Below are 19,058 nucleotides of genomic sequence, written 5' to 3'. Positions count from 1 at the left end.
GGGGAAGAAGCTGGCAGCGACACTGATGTGATCTGACGTGGTTGAAGCTTGTAAAGCATGCTTCAGGCCTCTTTGACTCCCAGTGCTAACCAGCAAGATCCACTCCCCCCTCTTCTTCATCATTTTCTCCTTTTACGCTCTCTCCCACCCTTTCATTTCTCTCTGTCTTGGCCTTACAGCATCCCCCTGTCTAGCTCTGTCTTCTCTTGTTATGTTTGTTGGGCATTCTCCTTTCTGCCATCCTTTAGGATAATTTCATGGCTATTTGGAGTCTCCATGCCTGACCCAATCTGCATTAGGTCAGGGATATCAGCTCTCCAACATTGTGCTTCTGTGCTATTGACTCGCATGTACTTGCAGTGACAATCCACTGTCAGCCAATGTGACTGTTCCGTGGTTGTGAGAAGGTGCATCCCTGACCTCTTTGTGTGTCACAGTCACTTTACCACTGAGTAAATCTGCTAAGAGTAAAGGCAAGCCAAGGTTATCCCCCATCAGAGGGTAAAACAAGTCCACAACAAAGCTCCAATGCCAATAACAAATAAAAATTGCCCTTTTGCTCCTGTGATGTCCACTGTCGAAGCTTGGAGTGCACCCTTTGTTAATTTGCTAGCTGGTTGGTCCAGTAGGATAAGAAAGTCTCAGCAATGTCAGGTCATTTCATCGCGTGCACTTTCTTTTTTAATTAATAAATGTATTTATTTTTATTTTATTTACTTCGTTTTTGTTTTTTCAAGACACAAGGATGTCATGTCCATGTCAGTTAGCTTTCATGAAAATGTTTGTTGTAACCATAGCCATCAAATCAGTTTAACTCTGGCTATTATAAACAAAGTCCTGGTATTTTTTTTAGATTTTGTCCAAAAAATAAATTCTATTTCTGTACTGAAAACACATTTTTTGTACTTTACCATTAAATGTTTAGACAGCAAACAGTCAGATTATTATTGGTTTTGCTTATTTTTTGTTTTCCTTTTCTTTTAACTGAACATTTAGCACAGACTTTCACGTAACATGTGTAGAGATGGAAAAAATGTCTATCCACAAAGAGTATTGTGTCTAGTATTCCAAGTATCCACTGTGTGGTTAAGTTTCACAGTATATGCACATTTTATTGCCTTAAATTTTCTGGTGGCTGAATGGAAAAGCAAAAATTTAAGTCAAAATTGGAGTCTAAATGAACGGGATTTGTGCCCCCAGGCAGTGAAGGTAGCAGACCTTGAATGCTGTTTAATTTTGTTTCATGTTTTTGCATTCTCTAAATGTACAGCATTCAGTATTCCATGAGCACATATTTTAGACTGCCACGATATAAATAAAAAAACACTACTAAATGCTGGCCTTGAGCATGTCTCTCCAACCCAGCCTTGCTCAATCCTTTGCCCTTTTTTGTCATCACAAGAATAAAGAAACATATCCTTCGTGTTTTGATTCCCTTCTGCCAGTTCTGCCATATCACTGGCTTGGCATTTGGCTGCGGGTCAGCATAAATACTCTGCAGTAAATAGGATTAGCTCAGAGCGGAGAGTGGGCGACGTGGAGCGGGTGCCTTCCTGACCCAGCACGCTGTTGGTGGCAGACCAGGCCCACTCACTAAGCTCTTTAAAGGCTTGCTTGCTGATAAAGAGCACACCTTCTAATCTGATCTCCAGATTGCCACTGTCAGAAACGGTAGAGGTGCATTTAAAGTGGCATCTGCTGCAAGTAAAGCACTCCTGGCTAGCTCCACAGCAAGCGAGTTGTTATTACTTTTGGTTGAATGAGTAGTCAAGGACAATATCATTAGGATTTGAATGTTAAATATACAGAGTATGATTATAAGGCAGCAATTCAGTTATTGAGATTTAGATAATTGAATTTTTATAATCTTGTTTTCATGTTCTAGATTCTTGTGCTGGTGGGGCGTTTGAACATTCAGAGCTTTCAGCAACAGCACCATTTGTTTCAATTCAGAATTGATGTATACCTGCAAGCAAGCACGTTGTTTAAAATCGCAACTTGAAGAACCTAAAGAAAATGCATCTGTTACTTAATTTCTAGCTTTTGCTTTGCAGGCGTTCTAAAGGTTTCTAACTGCTAACTTTAAATCATTTTAAAGCAGTAATTATCCCATTACCATAGACAGTCTTTTATTAGTTAGTTATTAGTGTTGTATTTGGATTTATAAATCAGTTTTCAGCACATTTGGCCTACCCAATGTTCGTAAAATAGAAATACTTGCTAATTATTAAGATGTGACCTTATTCTTCATACTTGTATAGGCAATAATATCTGCATTGGTCTGAGTTGACTGTTGGTAAGTAAGACAGCTCCACCAATCTCTATGGCACAGAGCTACATGTTTACCATGTAGTCATGGGAACAAAGACAATTTTAATAGTTTCTCACAGGACTGCACAAAGTACATGCTTACTGCTTCCAAAGGAATTAAGTGCATAAGTAGCAGCCAGGTACAGCTAATCAAATGCACTTGATTAACTGATCATCAGTAAGTATGAGCATCTCTAAAAAGGTGTTTTGGCAGTTTGTTGGTTTGGAGCAGTCAGGTATGTGTTTGTTTTTTTTTACATTGCCAAGTAGGAATGATATTGGCAATGATCTTAGAGAAGCAAGTGTTGCTGCCCATCAATCTGGGAAGTGTTGTAAGGTAAAAAGAAAAGAACTCAAGACCTAAAGTTTTAAAAGGACTTTGCAGCCTGCAGTCCTTTTAAAACTTTAGTTTTCACTTGTAGGTGATAAAGATCTGAAATACTTTAAAACATTTTAATATAATCATGTTTTCTTTCTTTTTTGCAATGAAAAGACAAAAAAAGGGAGGAAAATTTGGTATTTGGCTATTGGCCAACATGATTATGTTAAACATCAGTTTTGGTATCCATATAGATTTGCACAACTAAGGCATCTGTAATCTGTTGCGCTAGCTGCACCTTTCTGTGGGTTTCACCAAAGTAGGAAAAACATTTACATATAAATAGAATAACCTTTTCCAAAATCCCTCACACAGCGTGAGAATGGGAAGGCACATTCAGCTATCGTGGCCATGAGCCTGGGCGTCTCTGTGTGGAATCAGATTCATCACAGCCAACTTGGCTCAAGTTGAGCTGTAGCGAACGAGGATGACTTGGACCTTTTTGGTTTTATTCTGGGGGATTTCCGATTGCAGCCTCCAGAGTTCAGCCAATTAACTGCTCCAAATGTTTATTTTGACGCTGGATGCCAAGTGTGTGTGTTGTTGTTTTTTGGGGGGTTTTACGCTTTACAAACGGCGTGTGCATATTTCCCACATGCAAACTAAACTTTTACTCTATCTGTTGTGTGTAAATCACTTTCTAAAAAGAAAACAAGCCTTTAAGTGTCTAGGTTGGCCGCTGCTCTTTGTTTAATTCACCAGCTTGTGGTGCAGCTCGTCTATTAGAAACATCCCTGCCAACCTCTGCCAAATTAGAGCCTTTAATTGCCGTTCCATTTTGTGGCTTGGAGTCAGTGTGTTTCCTCTTCCCAAGCTGCTTGGCTTTGAACATTTTAAAGCCTTGCTTTCAAACTTTTAAGGTTTTTTACAACATTTTATAAAATTCAGTTTGTAACCCTTGAGTTTCCATCAAAGCCTCGAGTCAGGAAACGAGCCCTTTGCCTTGATTTCCCCTCTCTCTAACCAGTATGGTTACATCGGAACTCTTATTTGCTTGTGGTGGTGTTCATTTCCTGCTTGTGTTTTAGGGTACTTTCTGGAGAATTGTGTCTATCCCACAACCCAACTGTTACCGCTCCCTGTTGCTCTCGCTCTCCCCTTGAAAGGATCCTAAAGTTTCTCCTTGTTAAAACAGGTGTGTGAGTACTTCACATTAGTTTAGATTTGCCTGCCATAAAACTGGTTTTATTGGCTTTACATCACCGTGCAAACAGCATTACCTATCGAGAGGAAGCTGTGAGTAAGTGGGGCTAAGCTGGGTGGGCAGCACTTGGCAGCACATTTCAGCCATGGCACCCTACTGGCGAAAATAGACCATAAACATGACGGGTGTTTCCCTCTAAAGATGTGAGCTGGTTGCAAGCCAAACACATTGTTTTTTAACACTGATGGATTTTCTCAAGCTTGCCTTCTTGCTTGAATATATGGGAGTGTTCTGATTTATTGATTAGCGCACTTTTCTTTCCTGGTGGTTAGTTAAAGAGAAAATTGTCTTGCAATAGCTGTTAAGTGTAATTCTGCAAAGTCAGGCTTTCCTTGTAACTGTTTTGCAGGTCGTTTAATGTGTTTCGGTTGTTTTATGACTTGCTTGTACTTGCATCATTAAAAGCATTAGGGGATTAATAGCCATGTGGGAATGTGAGTTGATAAAAATATCTTTGAGCCATGTTGGCTCAAATGTGACTGCATTTTTTCCTTGAAACATGAATAAATATTGCAGATTCAAAATCTTAGACACTCCCAGATTAAATCAAAAAGGCTTCTTTACATCTGACAGTTACTAACATGTGTTTCTCTTTCTCCTTTTCCTTCTCTCCTGCTTCCTGCCATCCTCCCTGCGGTGATGCTGTGACCTTCTTCTCCCAGGTAAGAAGTGCTTTTGTTGCCTCACTTGTTTCTCTGTCCCACTTTGTTTCCTCAGCAGCACACTAGTTTTAGAGCTGAGTGTGAGTTTCTGTCAAAGCACTCGGTCTCTTGATAGGAGCTCACATATGCATGCCAGATGGAGGGCTGAGCACAGTAATGGGGTGCTGTGAGATGAATCTTAAAATTTGCGTGTGTACTTAATGTGCATAAACAGTGACGCACCCATCCGTGCAACAACATATGCCAGCAGATGCATTTGACTGCTTTCTGTAGTGAATGTAAAGAGAAAGCTACTGTAGTACTGTGAGTTTACCATGAAGGGAAGAATACATGACTTCTTGGTCACTGAGAATCAAACTCACTGCACATAACAGCATATCTTTTCTCTCCTCATTGACCCTCCTGAGTCTCACTCCTTACTCTGTGCTGTACTGTTTCACTCTTTGTCAACCTTAAATCATTTGCTATGTTACAGAAGTACACCAGTCTAAATGCAACCACAGATATATGATTTAGATATTAAAGCTATTGGCAAATGTTTTTTCTAAGCAAAATTCATCATAAGTGTTTTCTAACATGACATTCCTGGTGGCAAAGACATGCAGACTGCCTGTCGGGAGCACTGGGACATTTCCTGGTGACTTGAGGTTTTGTTTTGGTTTTTTTTGTGAAAATATAAAATGTAGGAATGAATTAATGGACCTCGTTGTCACTATAGACTGTATACAAACATACACAAAGCTTGTATGTATTGTAGATTATGCTTTCAGTCAATTTATTTGTGTGCGTATGCTTGTGTGAATTTTATTAGTTGGATATTAGCTCATTCAGTATCTCTGCTTGAACAGTTTTGTATCTTTAGTCTTCTACATGTCTTTGTCCTCTGATAATTAAGTCTTTGAGTGTGCACCTGCATCTATCGTCTGTCTGTCACCACTGAAATGCACTGCAGTGTGCGTGCCCACGCTGGCCATAGCGGCTGCTTTCAACTTTTTTGAGCCTCTTTCAAGCCCACAGCTGGACAGGTGTTAGATTTTAGAACTAGTTTGGGCGAGGTATCACTTGAGGTTTTATTGCCCTCTTAAAGCGACACAGCTCGCTCTGCATGCTGGAGCAGCTGACTGTCAGGATTTTCACGTCTGTATATATCGGTTATTGCTGAGTTTGAGAAATAGTTTTTAAACATTAAGATAAATGGAATAACGAATTAACAATCTACAGAATTTAGATGTCTGTATAGAGCAGACTTAGTTGTATACATTAGTTTTATACAACAAATGTTGAAAAACAGGTGTTAAAGGAAGAACATTAGTTGTCCAGTTTTTTAAAATTTCTTCAGTAAAAATAATAAAAAGTCAGAAAAGTCAGCGTATATGCCGACTTGCAGCAGTTTTTACATTTCTAATATTAAATTCAGGCAGAAGCACATGAGCTGCATCCCTCCTCCTGCAGAAACATGCTATTCTGACTGTTTCATAGCTTCTGATGAATAATCACCTCAACAAACCAGAACAAAACTCCTGGTGCTTTGTTTGATCAATCCTATTTGCATTTGTTTTTTTTAATCTCCACAATCCCCCATCTCTGCTGCTCTCTTACAGCTACTGTTTTTATTATGACATCATCATGCTTTTCTTTAGTTTCCCAGCTTCTGTGTAAATATCTCTGCTGAGGTTAAAAAAAAAAGATTTGAATGATTTAATTACTTTGAATATTCTTCTATTCATTCTGTGCAGTCTGTTAGACGTGGCAGTTCAAATGCTTTTTGCTTTCGTGCATGGACAAACATTCTATTAATAATGCTCTGTTGAATATACTGTATACAAGTCCAGTGCTTGTTTAATATCACTGGAAGCCTGAGAAAATGGTAGTCGGCTGTTTTTTAGGGGGGTTTTGTTTTGTTTTTTTACCTTCGATTCTTTGTTTCTGCATCCAAACCGCTGCACTAATGAGCCATTAGTTGTGTAAAAGTGCAGTAGAAAGTTTAGTTGGATGTTCTCATGTGACTCCACTGTTCAGTGAGGACTATGTCAGAGCAGAATAGCATTTTTAACCATGTACATTCTAGTTGTTGCCTAAATACACTTTTGAAAAAAATAAACAAGAGCATGTTTGCAAATGATAGTGATCCAGTATTTATCTCCTGACTCTTCAGTCAAGTACAAAAAGTAATAACTTGCTTCCTGTTGTTTCCCCAACTTATTCCTTTGTTCCCTTTAAGTCATTTCTGTTCTGATCTGCTCTATTTCTGTTCCAGCTCACTTCTTCTCTTCCTCTGTGCCTTACCTGCTGTTTCCTGTCTGCCGTTTCTGTCCTATTTCATCACTGGGGGGGCAGTAAGTGGTTTTGTGTCACAGCAGTTGGGGGTAATTGCTATTTAAGCCCGGGGCTCGCATTACATGGGCTGCTTTATTGCAGCCCTGTTACTTGGTGCAATTTTTAATCTCACCCATATTGATTATTCCACTAAGGAACAGAGTGCCATGCAGTTGAATGTCACTTGCTGCTGGGTGGGGGCTGGTGTTTGGGATTTTTAGGCCAAGCAACCTTTTCCTTTTTTCTGAACACTCAAAGGCACAAAGGAGGTCACACCAACTAATATTGACTTACCTACATTTATTATGTCATTTGAAACATTTCTGGAAACAGCAGGAAGTGGGGCTCTAATGCTTTCAGACAGTAGTTGTCCTTCTCTTCACCCTCATCCATACATAAAATATTAACCACTAGCTCCATTGTCGGTTGTTTGGGGGGGGGGGGGGGGGGGGGGGGGTTAATGTTAATGTTTCCACAATAAAAGAGAAGATTCCTAGAAGTCATAGCAGTTGTGTAATTAGATTTTGATGGAAAACACGTCCAGCATTTTGTGTTCACATGTAAGTCCACCTTTAGCTAAATGGTGGTAAATGAGCTATTAAAGGCTGATTAGTGCCGGTTAATTGTCCAGACTTCATTACAAACTAATTGAGGAGACAGTTTATTATATTTTATATATTTCTATTCTCTGCAGTTTTTTCATTTAAAAAGTAGGGCTTCAGATCACATGGTGAGTTTCTCCCCCACATGCGCGCGCGCGCGCACACACACACACACACACACACACACACACACACACACACACACACACACACACCTACCTTGGAGCTGTGGCCATGATGACTTCTCCCTGCTTTTCTTATCTGTCACTCCAGTTTACTGCAGGGAGACTGTTGTTTGGGTGCTGCTGTCTTCTGTGTCTCGCTTTTGTCCGCTGTCTGAGTGTGTGTGTATTTTGTGAATTTTCTCTTGTGTTGTTGCTTTTGTTCCTGGTACTGACATTTTGTCAGGTATTTAAGTAATTTGTGCAGAATTTGTCTCTGTCTCAAGAATCCTGTGTGTGTGTGTGTGTGTGTGTGTGTGTGTGTGTGTGTGTGTGTGTGTGTGTGTGTGTGTGTGTGTGTGTGTGTGTGTGTGCGTGTGTGTATTTTATTTTATTTTATTTTTTTACACCCATTGAACGATTCACAGGGACATTTTGTTTCTACTAGCGAAGACTCTTTTGTCTTTGGAACAGCTTGAATTATTATTTGTGGTAAAGATTGCCCAATTTGAATTTGGTGATTTGTCAGCTGCACAGTCATGACTGGAATCTCCTGTTCCCCTTCTATTAGACTGAGATTTGGTGACTGTGGAGACCCATTTGAGTACAATGAATGCATCTCCTTGTTGAAGAAACTAGTTTGAGATGATTTCAGCTCTGTGAAATGGCATATTATAAAAATGAAAGTTGGTACAGTGTTTTTCATAAAAGGTTAAACATGGTCAACAACCGTAGGCTATGGTGTTTAGATGATGCTCATTTGATACTAAGGGATAGGGCAGGGCAATATGGCCAAAAATATTTATCACGATATAAGTGTGAAAATCTGCGAGAACAATATAACTGATGATATAATTGACGCAAGACAAAATACTTTACAACTCCACAACTTTATTTATTTTCAACATTTCAAATGCAAATTCCTCGCTGACAGTTTAACCAAAAGGCATTTCCAGTGGAAATTGGCCGACATATCCTCAGCATAACCATGTATAATATCCACAAAACTTAAAAAGAGGTTATACAAACACAAAACGGTAATATTTTGTTGAAGCACAGTACGTATCACTCCGCGAGGCTCCTGCCTACGATAGCCGTAATGCTCCGACAATCCATCAAGCGGTGCGGCTTCGTAGCTTACGGAAGTTGTACTAAAACATTTTTTGACAGACTTTTGAGCGCCGTGTACCACATAAGATCGGTTCGAGGTCAGTAAGCAGAACCAGAATTCATACGTAGGGTGCACTGTGGATTTATCAGAAAATCAAAGGATTGATTTTAAGTGTGCCGTATTTTCCAAAAAACACGGTAATAAAGACTGCCCGCTAGCATGCTCTACCAAAAATTGTGCTTTGTTGTGTATCTGACGGACGAAAGCCAAACCAGTTCCACACCACTGAAGTTGCAGCATTTTCACAAACCAATTCTGGTTCATCTGTTTCATACAACGATCTGCTTTTGCTCTTCTCATTCTCCGTCGCCGCATGAAAACAAAGGCACTGCGCGTGCGCGTTTTTCCATATTCTATCGCGATATTTAATTTTCTTTATTTTCTTTTAATTTTCTTATCATTGCCTAACATTATACCGGTATTACCGTGAATGGTATGATATGGCCCAGCCCTACTAAGGGGACCAAATGAGTCAAGAAAATAACTGAATTCTAGATACAAGGCAGGATGGATCCATGCTTTCATGCTGTTTACACCAAATTCTGAACCTACCGACTGAGTGTTGCAACAAAAATCCAGACTCATCAGCTCAGGCAACCTTTTCCTGTCTTCTCTTGTCCACTTTTGGTGATCCCCTGCAAATTGTAGCCTCAGTTTCCAGTTCTTAGTATGGTCTCCTGTTGCTGTAGTCTATTTACTTCAAAGTTCAAATTGTTGTATGTTCAGATAAGCTCTTCTGCATCACATGTTCTAACAACTGCTTGTTTGGGTTACTGTTGGCTTCCTTTTCACTCTAACAAGTTTGGCCATTCTCCTCTGACCTCTGACATTTTCACTCAGAAAACCGCAGCTCACTGGATATTTTCTCTTTTTCAGACCTTTTTCTGTACACTCTAGAGATGTTGTGTGGGAAAATCACATTAGATCAGCAGTTTCTGAAATACCAGTCCGTCAAGACCAACAACCATACCACATTCAAAGCTACAGAAGTACAACCTAAGTTAAAATATGTAGGACATTTTCTTTTAACTTATTGTATTTGACTTGAGGCCAGATGACTTGATAAGAGTACAAGTGTGTGTGTGTGTGTGTGTGTGTGTGTGTGTGTGTATGTTTGAAGCTCCTTCTGAACAGACAGAATCCTGCTCAGAGTGATGATTTGTGTAGGTGTCATGTGACAGGAAAGTGACAGGATGCCCCAAAGACACATACATACAAAGATTTACATACACACCACCACATGCGTGCATGAACACACACATGTTTTCACACACGTGTCACAGCTGTAGCTGGGCAAGGGCACAAACACACTCAGCAGGATCCGGACTGATGCACACACCCTTCCCTGTCAGGTGACTCTTTATTGCATTATCTGTGCTGTGTATCCTGGACTTGTTTCATGTTTCCAAAGCAAACAGTGCTTCTCTCTCCTCTTCCGAGCTGGCTTAGCTCATTCTCTTAAACAAATTTGTATAAATAGGTTTGATATTCTGAGTGTTGTTTATTTGTGTGTCATTGGCCTGACGCTGTGTGTTGTGTCACTCGAGACATGCCAGGACCCTGTTGGGCTTCATGGAGTCAGCTCCTCTTACCCCTGTGATCCGGCCTTACAGACCTGACACTGTTCATTACTCAAACTGTGTGTGTGTGTGTGTGTGTGTGTGTGTGTGTGTGTGTGTGTGTGTGTGTGTGTGAGAGAGAGAGAGAGAGAGAGAGAAAGGAAATAGTCCAGTGTGTAGGTCAAGTTGTAGATCGTGTGCTGTCATGGTGGAAATGTCAGGCCGTTGCTCCAGTTAGTGCAGCTCCTGTCAGTGGGAGCCTACTGTACTTGTTCTGCTCTGCTAACTCTGCTAATGAAAAAAAATCAGCAAAGGACGGGTATAAAGTGTGTGTGTGTGCCAGTGCGTGTGTGCAATTTTCTTCCATTTACAATGCAGAAATATTTAAATAGATATGAAGTTGTTTGGTTGGAGATTCTGGGAGTGGATTGCTGCCAGTCTGTGACTTAAATTTGTTTTACTTCACTATAGAATGATGGGTGCAGCACCCTTTCAAGAATAGCCTGCTCAGTAAGGCCAACCGAAGTGACAGGAGGAATGGGGTGTGTTCAGCAAACAGACAGCTGTTTCTAGTCAACATTTCACTGCAGCGATTCAAAAGCAGTGGTCTATGACTCCAATCCAGATAAATTAGATTATTTGGAGTGATACATAGTAACATTAATTTTGCACAGTTTGTACTGTGGGTGTGTGCTGCACTAATAAGCAAAAGTTGAATAACAGAATGCACTTATATTGAGGGGAGCATGCATTTATGTTTGTAATTCCTTATAAGATCTGCAGTGAGCGTGAGGAGCAGATCAAAGTTAACCCATAGTAGCCATTGCTAGCAAAAAATTTGGTACGTTTGTCAAAACCATGACTATGGGATAGCAGAAATTGTAGTTGTGTACAGTTTGAGTTTAAAATGAGATGGTGTTGTCTATCATGCAGCCCATTTATAAACTGAATACCAATACACAAGACAATATGCAACACCATTTTGATGAATGAAAGGGGGGAATGCATGATTAGGAGACCTGTGATTTTGGTGGTTTCTATCTATTTGCTGGTAGAGTTTTCACAGCTTCAGTCTACAAACAAATAACACTTTGGAGACACAAATAATTGTGTTAACCTGTTACATTAACACTGTCCAATAATGTTACAGATGACCAAGGCTGATAGTATTTGCTGCCTAGCTCCCAAATTAACGTCATCATTTTATTTTTAGCCATAGCTGATAGCTGGTACCTTAACTTAATAGCTGGCTAATGTGGCTATCAGGTAATTGCTAACAGCTAAACTGCTAATGCCAACGTGTGCACCAGCTAGGTTAACATTTATGACAACTGTTAAATACTTCATTGTTGTTAATATGAAGCTTTACTGACCTCACTAGCGGCTATAAACACAACCTGAGGGTGTCAATTTTTGAGGTGCTCACCAAGTTTGTTTATTATTTGCATGCTCAGCTGCTAAAGAGTAGGGATGGGTATCGTTTAGGTTTTATCCGATACTGGTGCCAAACTGGTACTTTTGAAACGGTGCCGGTGCTTAAACGGTGCTTGAACCGGTGCTTAAAGAATGGAGAACACAAACTTTGTCCAAAAACCTATCATGTTTAGCTGGTTTTTTGTAAAACAATAACAATGTTAGCCTTTTTTGCAGTTATAGGGCACATATGGTATCACTCTATCAAACAAGAAGACAGCCGCATGTAACTAGGGCTGGGTATCATCATTGACTTCTAGAATCGATTCAATTCCAATTCAGAAGGTCCCGAATCGATTCAATCCACGATTCGATTCAATTCGATTTGAATCGGGGAAATTTTGCCTCAGACAGTCAGAAATATTATAATTCAGATCATGTATCAGTACATTTCCATATTTTTATATCTATAAAAAGAAAGTTGACACTTGTGAGACTTTATCAAAGGTGTAAGCATCACAGCAGATGCCTTTGTGTCAAGTAGCTGAAGATAAAACACAGAAAAACATGAGGGTGATTTTCCTGGCCTGAGATTTTATAAAAAATATTCTGCAGTAGATCAAAAACGCTGCTGAAGTGAAGCAGAGCAAAGTTACAGAGGTTTTATTAGAGACACAGCTAAGCGTTTTGCAATTTTGCATAATTTTAAAAAGTTTAAATTTGTTCAGTAGCCTATTGAACAGCAGAAATTAGGCTTTCTTTTCGGAAGTAAGTAAAAGGGAAAAAAAACAGCGGCCGACAGCGCTGTAAACAACGCTAGACTTGTGCGTAATAAGCAAGTTAATAATGCAGAAAACACATTTTTAGACAGGAAACTGTTCTTGAAGTACAGAGAGAGAGATAGAGCTGTGCATGAAATGTGATTTTATCGCTGGGAAGCATAACAGCAAAAGTAAGAGGGAATTCATGACGATGTTCATGTGAAGGGTAGTTTGGATCTTCTTTTGCTGCTGGTTCAGTCAATATTGTTTGGAGAGAGATAAAACCTGCAGCTTCAGAATCTAGTGCAAAAAGGACGTAAACACAAAGCTCGGACCTGCCGACAGATCAGAATCAGTGAGCTGTCGGCTTTCAGCTGTGTCCGTGCCGTCGGGTGAGAAAGGCGACATCATACTGATTCTGATCTGTCGGCTGGTCCACGCTTTGCGTTTATGTCTTTGTGCAGAATCCGTGTACCTGCTCTCATTTCCTGTTTTAGCTCTTTGGTTGTTGTTGAAATTTTATGAGGTTTAACTTGAGATTCTGGCATTTCGGGCAAAATAAATTTATATTAAAAAATCTATTCTGGATTTTAATGAATCCATATCACGTTATCCAAGCTAGAATCAATTTTAATCAATAAATCGATAAGCAAAACCCACCCCTACATGTAACTACGACGGTGTTTGCTAATTCATCTTACGTGCATTAATTTAATAACATGGTTAGCCTACTCAACGTAAATTACACACGAACAACATTAAGCTACTAACCCAGAGAAGAACGGCTGCTGCTTCCATCATCGTCCGTCATCATTTCTGCTACCTTGGCAGGGCTAGGGGCCAGGACTCCACTCTTCGGGTTCTTGGGGGATGTTTCTAATTCCGGGTCCGATAAAAGGCACCACACCCGCAGTAGATGTGCTCAGTGTGAGGCCTTGCAGCAAGCTAACAAATACGGTGCATATCTCGGCTTTTAAAAAAACGCTATGCGTCGCCAGGTGTTTCATCAGACTCGAGGTGTTACCTGCTTTGCACAATATCACCTTAAAGCACTTGTTGCAGGCTGCTGAGTTTGCATCTTTTGCTGTGAAGTACAGCCAGACTTTTGACCACTTCGCCTTGGGCGTCTTTAATCTGTAGCTCTGCTCTAAAAGAACGTACGTACCTGTGCCCGCCTACTATCCTTGGAAAGGTAAAATGATTGGCTAGAATCCAAAGTGTATGACATCTCAAGAAAAAAAAAGCACCGAAATAAAGCACCGAAATGTGCGCTGCTTTTCGGTCTGGTTACAACCGTTTATGCCATAATGGCACCGGATATCGGTACCCATCCCTACTAAAGAGTGGAGCAGCTGTATGCCTGCTGCCTTCAGTATTGAAAAACAGGTTCCTTCATATTTTCAGAATTTTGGCATAGAAAGGTACTGTTTCGGTTGTGGCGACATCCCTAGTTAGAATTTCATTACGTGTTTGGTAGGTTTACTCTTTTGTCAACTTGACAGAGAATATTCATTGGATACTAACTGATTCATCTATAAACTAAAACACTAGTGCCAACTTTAAATCTCGTTTTTTCCAACTGGAGCATAAACACAACTACTGGAATAACACAACATTTGCAGAGAAAGAGGTCATTATTTGTAACAATAGGCTTTGTTTAGACAGACAATAGCTCAGTTATATAAAAAAAAATGCTGCCTCCTTATCTATGTCAGTGAAACCATTAAAATAAGAGTGAATGTTCTGGCACACAGTGGTTTGATACAAAAATACATGTTCATAGCAATAAAGTTGGGCGTGTGCCAGCTTTTGCTGCAATCTACCTGCTGATTACCAGGACAGAGGTTAGCATCATTTGTCCTGTGACACAATTTCAAATGTCTGTGCTGCTTTTTGGGATGTGGTAAGGTAACATTTCCTGACTAAATGTATACCCTTTAAATTCTTTTAAAACACTGTGCATTGAGTGTGAACAAGTCATTGTGCTCTCAGCAAACGCCCACCATCTACCCCACACAACTGTTTATTATTCTAAGAAGAAATACTGTATAAACACACAGCAGAGCAATGCAGTGGGTGTCCTAGTTATTACTGTCAATACCGCCCATTTACTGCCAAACGGGCTCTATTATTAGACTCCACTGGACTGTCATCAGGTATCTTCAAAGGTTGTTGCATAAATCAAATATGACTCCTTTTTTCTTTCTACTCTGCGAAGTGCTGCAGTGTGATATGTGAGGGACCGGAACGTGTTTAGTGTCACAGAGGATAGTAGGAAAATAATGGAAGTTTCCCCTCTAACTCTACATGCTGTATGTTTTTCTTCTTTCCTCATTTTCCAATTGAGTGGATGACGTGAGACAAGCAGGGTGGGGTAAATGTATTTTCCTTTATGTTTCAAAGAAGCCCTGTGATGTCCGGATATGGTTGTTTTTAATCATGGAGGCCCTCTGTATTTTCACTCACCACCACTTACAGCTGTAGTTGACAAGGTGGGAGACCTGCAGGTAGAGATTGCAAGGCTACATACAAATGGGTGAAACTCACTGAAGCCAGTTAGAAACATCCAAGACAAACACAGTGTACAGGGTTTCAGGTTTCACGGGGTATAAAAAAATAAATAATAATTTCACCTACAACCCCACCCCTCTCTACGTACACCACCATGACACAAATTTATAAGCTGATATTGGTATTTGCATAATTTAGAATTGATGTAACAGGATTAAGATTAACATACTAAGCACACCCTTCCTTTGGATTAAATCATGCTCTTGCAAAAGTCCAGTGTGTGTGTGTGTGTGTGTGTGTGTGTGTGTGTGTGTGTGTGGCAGGGGTGTTACTGTTCTGAGAGTTATTAGAAATGAGAGAGTGTATAGTTAATGTCTGACCCTTTTACATCCGAATGGAATAGAGGTGCGCTCAGTTTAGAGACATAAACTTTCACATGTTTCTAATGTTGGTCAGTCTATTTTTCAATTTTTTATTTAGATTGTTTATTGTAAGTAATTACTGCATTAGACTATTTTTTAAAGTAAACAGTGGTTTCAAACTAAAAGACCTGGGAAGATGTAGAGCAGACCTGGGGCAAGATTTTTGGCTTTTTTTTTGTTGTTGTTTTAGTCGGAAATAGTTGAACAACCGCTGAAAAGATTTCCATGGGATCATGTGGAGACATTAACAGTTCATAAAGGATGGCTGGTTCCTGATGGTGCCATCAGTAGTCAGGGAAATCTTGCCACTGCTAGTTTTTTGTTGGAGAGAAAATATTTTTCCATCAAAACATAGTTGAGAATACAGTTATATACAACTTTTGATTCAAATACAGATTACTCTGTACATTCTTAAATTAACTAGTTATGGGTGACTGGGGAGGGGCGTAAATCCTTCTCTGGAGTAAATCTCTTTTTTCCCCTCCCTACTGTAGCAGGATCTCAGCAGCTTGACTAAACCTGCTGGGAGTTAGGCTGATCTGACACTAGTCCACTAATTGGCCATCCTCATATTTATAAAGTGGAAGCTTAACAGACAGAAGAGGGAAAGAATACAGAAAAGAGAGTCTGTTAATCAGTACAACATTATATAGGAATGTCTATACCAAAATTAATGACTGTGTATTGATTTGTTGTCAAGATATTTCACTCAGTATCACAAATTCAACCTGATGATGGCACTGGAGATAGAATCTGCATCACCAAAGCCATTAATTTGGATGACAACTCCTGAAATGACCAGAACAAGCAGGCTTACATTCATGTGGAACACAAACGTGTGCAAAAAACTCCATGTAATATTTGTTGCTGGAAATTCTACTTTTCATGAAATAGCATCAAAGCAGGTTAATAGTATTGTTGTTTTCTATTAAAATCACATGATTTTATGCAACCCGTGTTGAGTGGGCTGGGATGATTTGCCACATTTTAAGACCATGGGCATCCTTATCCCGCATATTAAAATGCAAGTGGAACTAGCAAATTATTATTTTTAATGAATATTATTTTGTATCAGTGGTTAACATATAGCATCGTGGTGGAGTCTTTATGTGAGAGGCAGACTCGCTGTGTGAGAGGAACCCACTGTGTAGATATGTTGAGCTTTTCACATATGTCAGTCCTGATCTAAGCCACACCTGCTGCTAACCACGGACTTACCAGTGAGGGAGAGAGAGAGAGGCAGTAGAGGAAAGCGCAGTGTGTTTCAGGCTGTGTAGTCACAGGCTGAGCAGTCGCTGAAGTGAGTGGTCGCTGTGTCGCTGCTGACTTTTGCTTCCCCCCCCTTCCTCTCCATCTCCTCGTTTCTACTACTCTCTCTGCTCTTCCTCAAAGGAGTTTCTTCCTGTCTTCCTGAAGCGACGGTGTAATTAATTACCAAGACTCTGTGGGAGTGGAGCTGCTCTGCTTCCAATTGGATCCTTGGCCATTTGCTGACTCTCATTCATTGCTGGAAATAAATGGAAGGGAACACTCACTCTACCACGAGGCAACTGGGGATTCCTTTTGGTGTGAAGTGGGATTTTTGATCTTCTTTCTTGGACTTTGCAGAGTGAATTTTCATCAGGATACTTTTATTTTTTTTTAAACCAAAAAACTCTGAGGCCAAATTATTCTTGCATGAAATGACAAGCTGATCCAACTTAGTAACAGGATGCAGGTGGGATTCTGTGGGTTTTAAACCATTCCACTGCATGTTGGGGAGCTCAGGTCAACCCCCACCTCCTGCTAAGAATCAGTAGAAGAAGCTAAGACTGGGACATGAACAAACTGCACACTTCAATCAGGCGTTGGATCAGGTGCAACCTCAATATATGTGCTGTGTTTTTTTCCTTTCTTTTTTTTTCCTCCAGTCTGGTAACTCATTCACAAACAGAAAAGTAGCTTGATTGCAGAGAATTCCTGCTTACCGGTGACAGGATTTCCATCTCAGTGTGACAGGGAGGGGAGCTTGCAGTCATCTGGTCGCTGGGGAAAAGATGCCAGCCATTCTAGTGGCCTCAAATATGAAGTCGGGACTCCCCAAACCCAAACCTGTGCACAGTGCCCTACCTATCCCCCAGACCCCCAGCAGGACGTCACCTCTAGCTCTACCTCCGGCACCTCTCAAGACGCACATTCCCTCATTGGGCCAGCAGGTGGGCTCAAGACCCCCAAGAAACAACGCAGCAGAGTCAGAGGTTGGCAGAAACACTCAGGTCAGGATATAAAACAGTCATCTCCAAACCCAGATCCTAAGTGTTATTCTGCTAATACTGCTTTATAATGAATTTTATAGCAATGACATGGAGATGAGCTGCAAGAAGAATGCATGGTTGATTATTTGTGTAGAATATTTTTTTATTATTAATTCTTATTAGTACTCACTGATTTAAAACTCTAAAAGAAAAAAAAAAATCCCAAGTAATTATAGTTTATAAGCAGTTTGAGGGCCTTTTTTACCCATGGAGGACAATAAAGTATTTATAAAAGAAATATAATAGAAAGATATTCTGTTCTTCACTTGTCAGCTGTAAATCGACAAACTCGGTATCATCACTTTATTTGGCTCAGTGTAGCATAACAAAAACACAGAGCCAGATTCAGTGAGTTCCTGGAAGGACATGGAGCAGGCTGTGTCTCTGCTGTCCAGGATGGCAGTGTAGCAGGATATCAGGGTGGCTGTTTTGCTGTGTTTGTGAAATATTGGCTGCGCTTAGCAACCCCACGCAACGCAAAGGGCTGCAACGGCAAGAGGGATCGCTCCAGCACCATGTAAGGCAGTGAGGGGAAGAAGGTGTCTGTGTGGGTTTGTGTGTATTGGTGAGGCAGCAAGTCCATGCTTGCCAGTCTGTCTGTACAGTGTGGGCTCAGTAAGCTTTAGCAGTTATTTGGGAAATCTGAATCCAGCATGAGGAACTGATACAGGACACCACTTCTCTCGCACATGGCACGAGTTTGCTGCTGGTGTCATTTGTGTAGTGGCTAATCATGTTTTCTGACTGACCTATTTTCTGTGACTTTTTTGCTCTCTCCTGTCTGCCCTCCTTTCTCTTCCTCTCTTTATCCCCGTGGTGCTGATGATGCAGCCATCTTCACTCTCAGCTGGGTTAACCCTTGACCTCCATGACCAGGAGCAATGTTATTGCACTCATATCCTAAAATCTTTCAAATCCATGTGTATGTAGGTGACAGAGAGATGGGGGATTTCTATCTAAAGCCATGTTTGGTAGAATACCCTTATTAGTCCAGCAAAGTAGTGTTTGTTCATATATTAGCTTTATTGCCCTTATTTCAGCCTTGTGTCTGCTGGGCTTCACCCAGGGAAATGACTGAACAGATCGGAGGGCTCCGAGGCAGAATTCCTGATGAGGTTTTTGATGAGTCTTCCACATGCAGGTCAAAGCCTCAGTGGAGTACCTGCACAGACTCCAATGGTCCTTAGCATGAACTCAATCTCCTCTGATGGCAGGGTGAGATGAGACGAGGCTGTCTGGAGACGTGATGGCTGCCTCACCAGACACAACAGTGAGAACTTGTCTTTTGCCTAA

General features: G+C 40.5%; 1 protein-coding gene across 8 annotated transcripts in view; it reads left to right on the top strand.

Annotated features, from left to right (window-relative positions):
* nav2a (neuron navigator 2a) overlaps positions 1-19,058 on the top strand; it is a 233,087-nt gene that overhangs the window by 107,373 nt on the left and 106,656 nt on the right. For 6 of the 8 annotated variants that reach the window (XM_012924621.3, XM_012924623.3, XM_012924622.3 and 3 more), the window contains exon 1: positions 16,763-17,726. The exons of the other annotated variants lie outside the window; for them this stretch is intronic. In XM_012924621.3, coding sequence (XP_012780075.3) covers positions 17,508-17,726 — 219 coding nt within the window. In that variant the 5' untranslated portion in view covers positions 16,763-17,507. Of the gene's footprint in view, positions 1-16,762; positions 17,727-19,058 lie in introns of those variants that run through there. 8 annotated transcript variants of the gene reach the window in all.

This window comes from Maylandia zebra, linkage group LG1, assembly GCF_041146795.1.
Source record: "Maylandia zebra isolate NMK-2024a linkage group LG1, Mzebra_GT3a, whole genome shotgun sequence".
Taxonomy (NCBI): domain Eukaryota; kingdom Metazoa; phylum Chordata; class Actinopteri; order Cichliformes; family Cichlidae; genus Maylandia; species Maylandia zebra.
The sequence above is the reverse complement of the archived record's forward strand: the minus strand, read 5'-3'. Positions and strand labels throughout refer to the sequence as shown.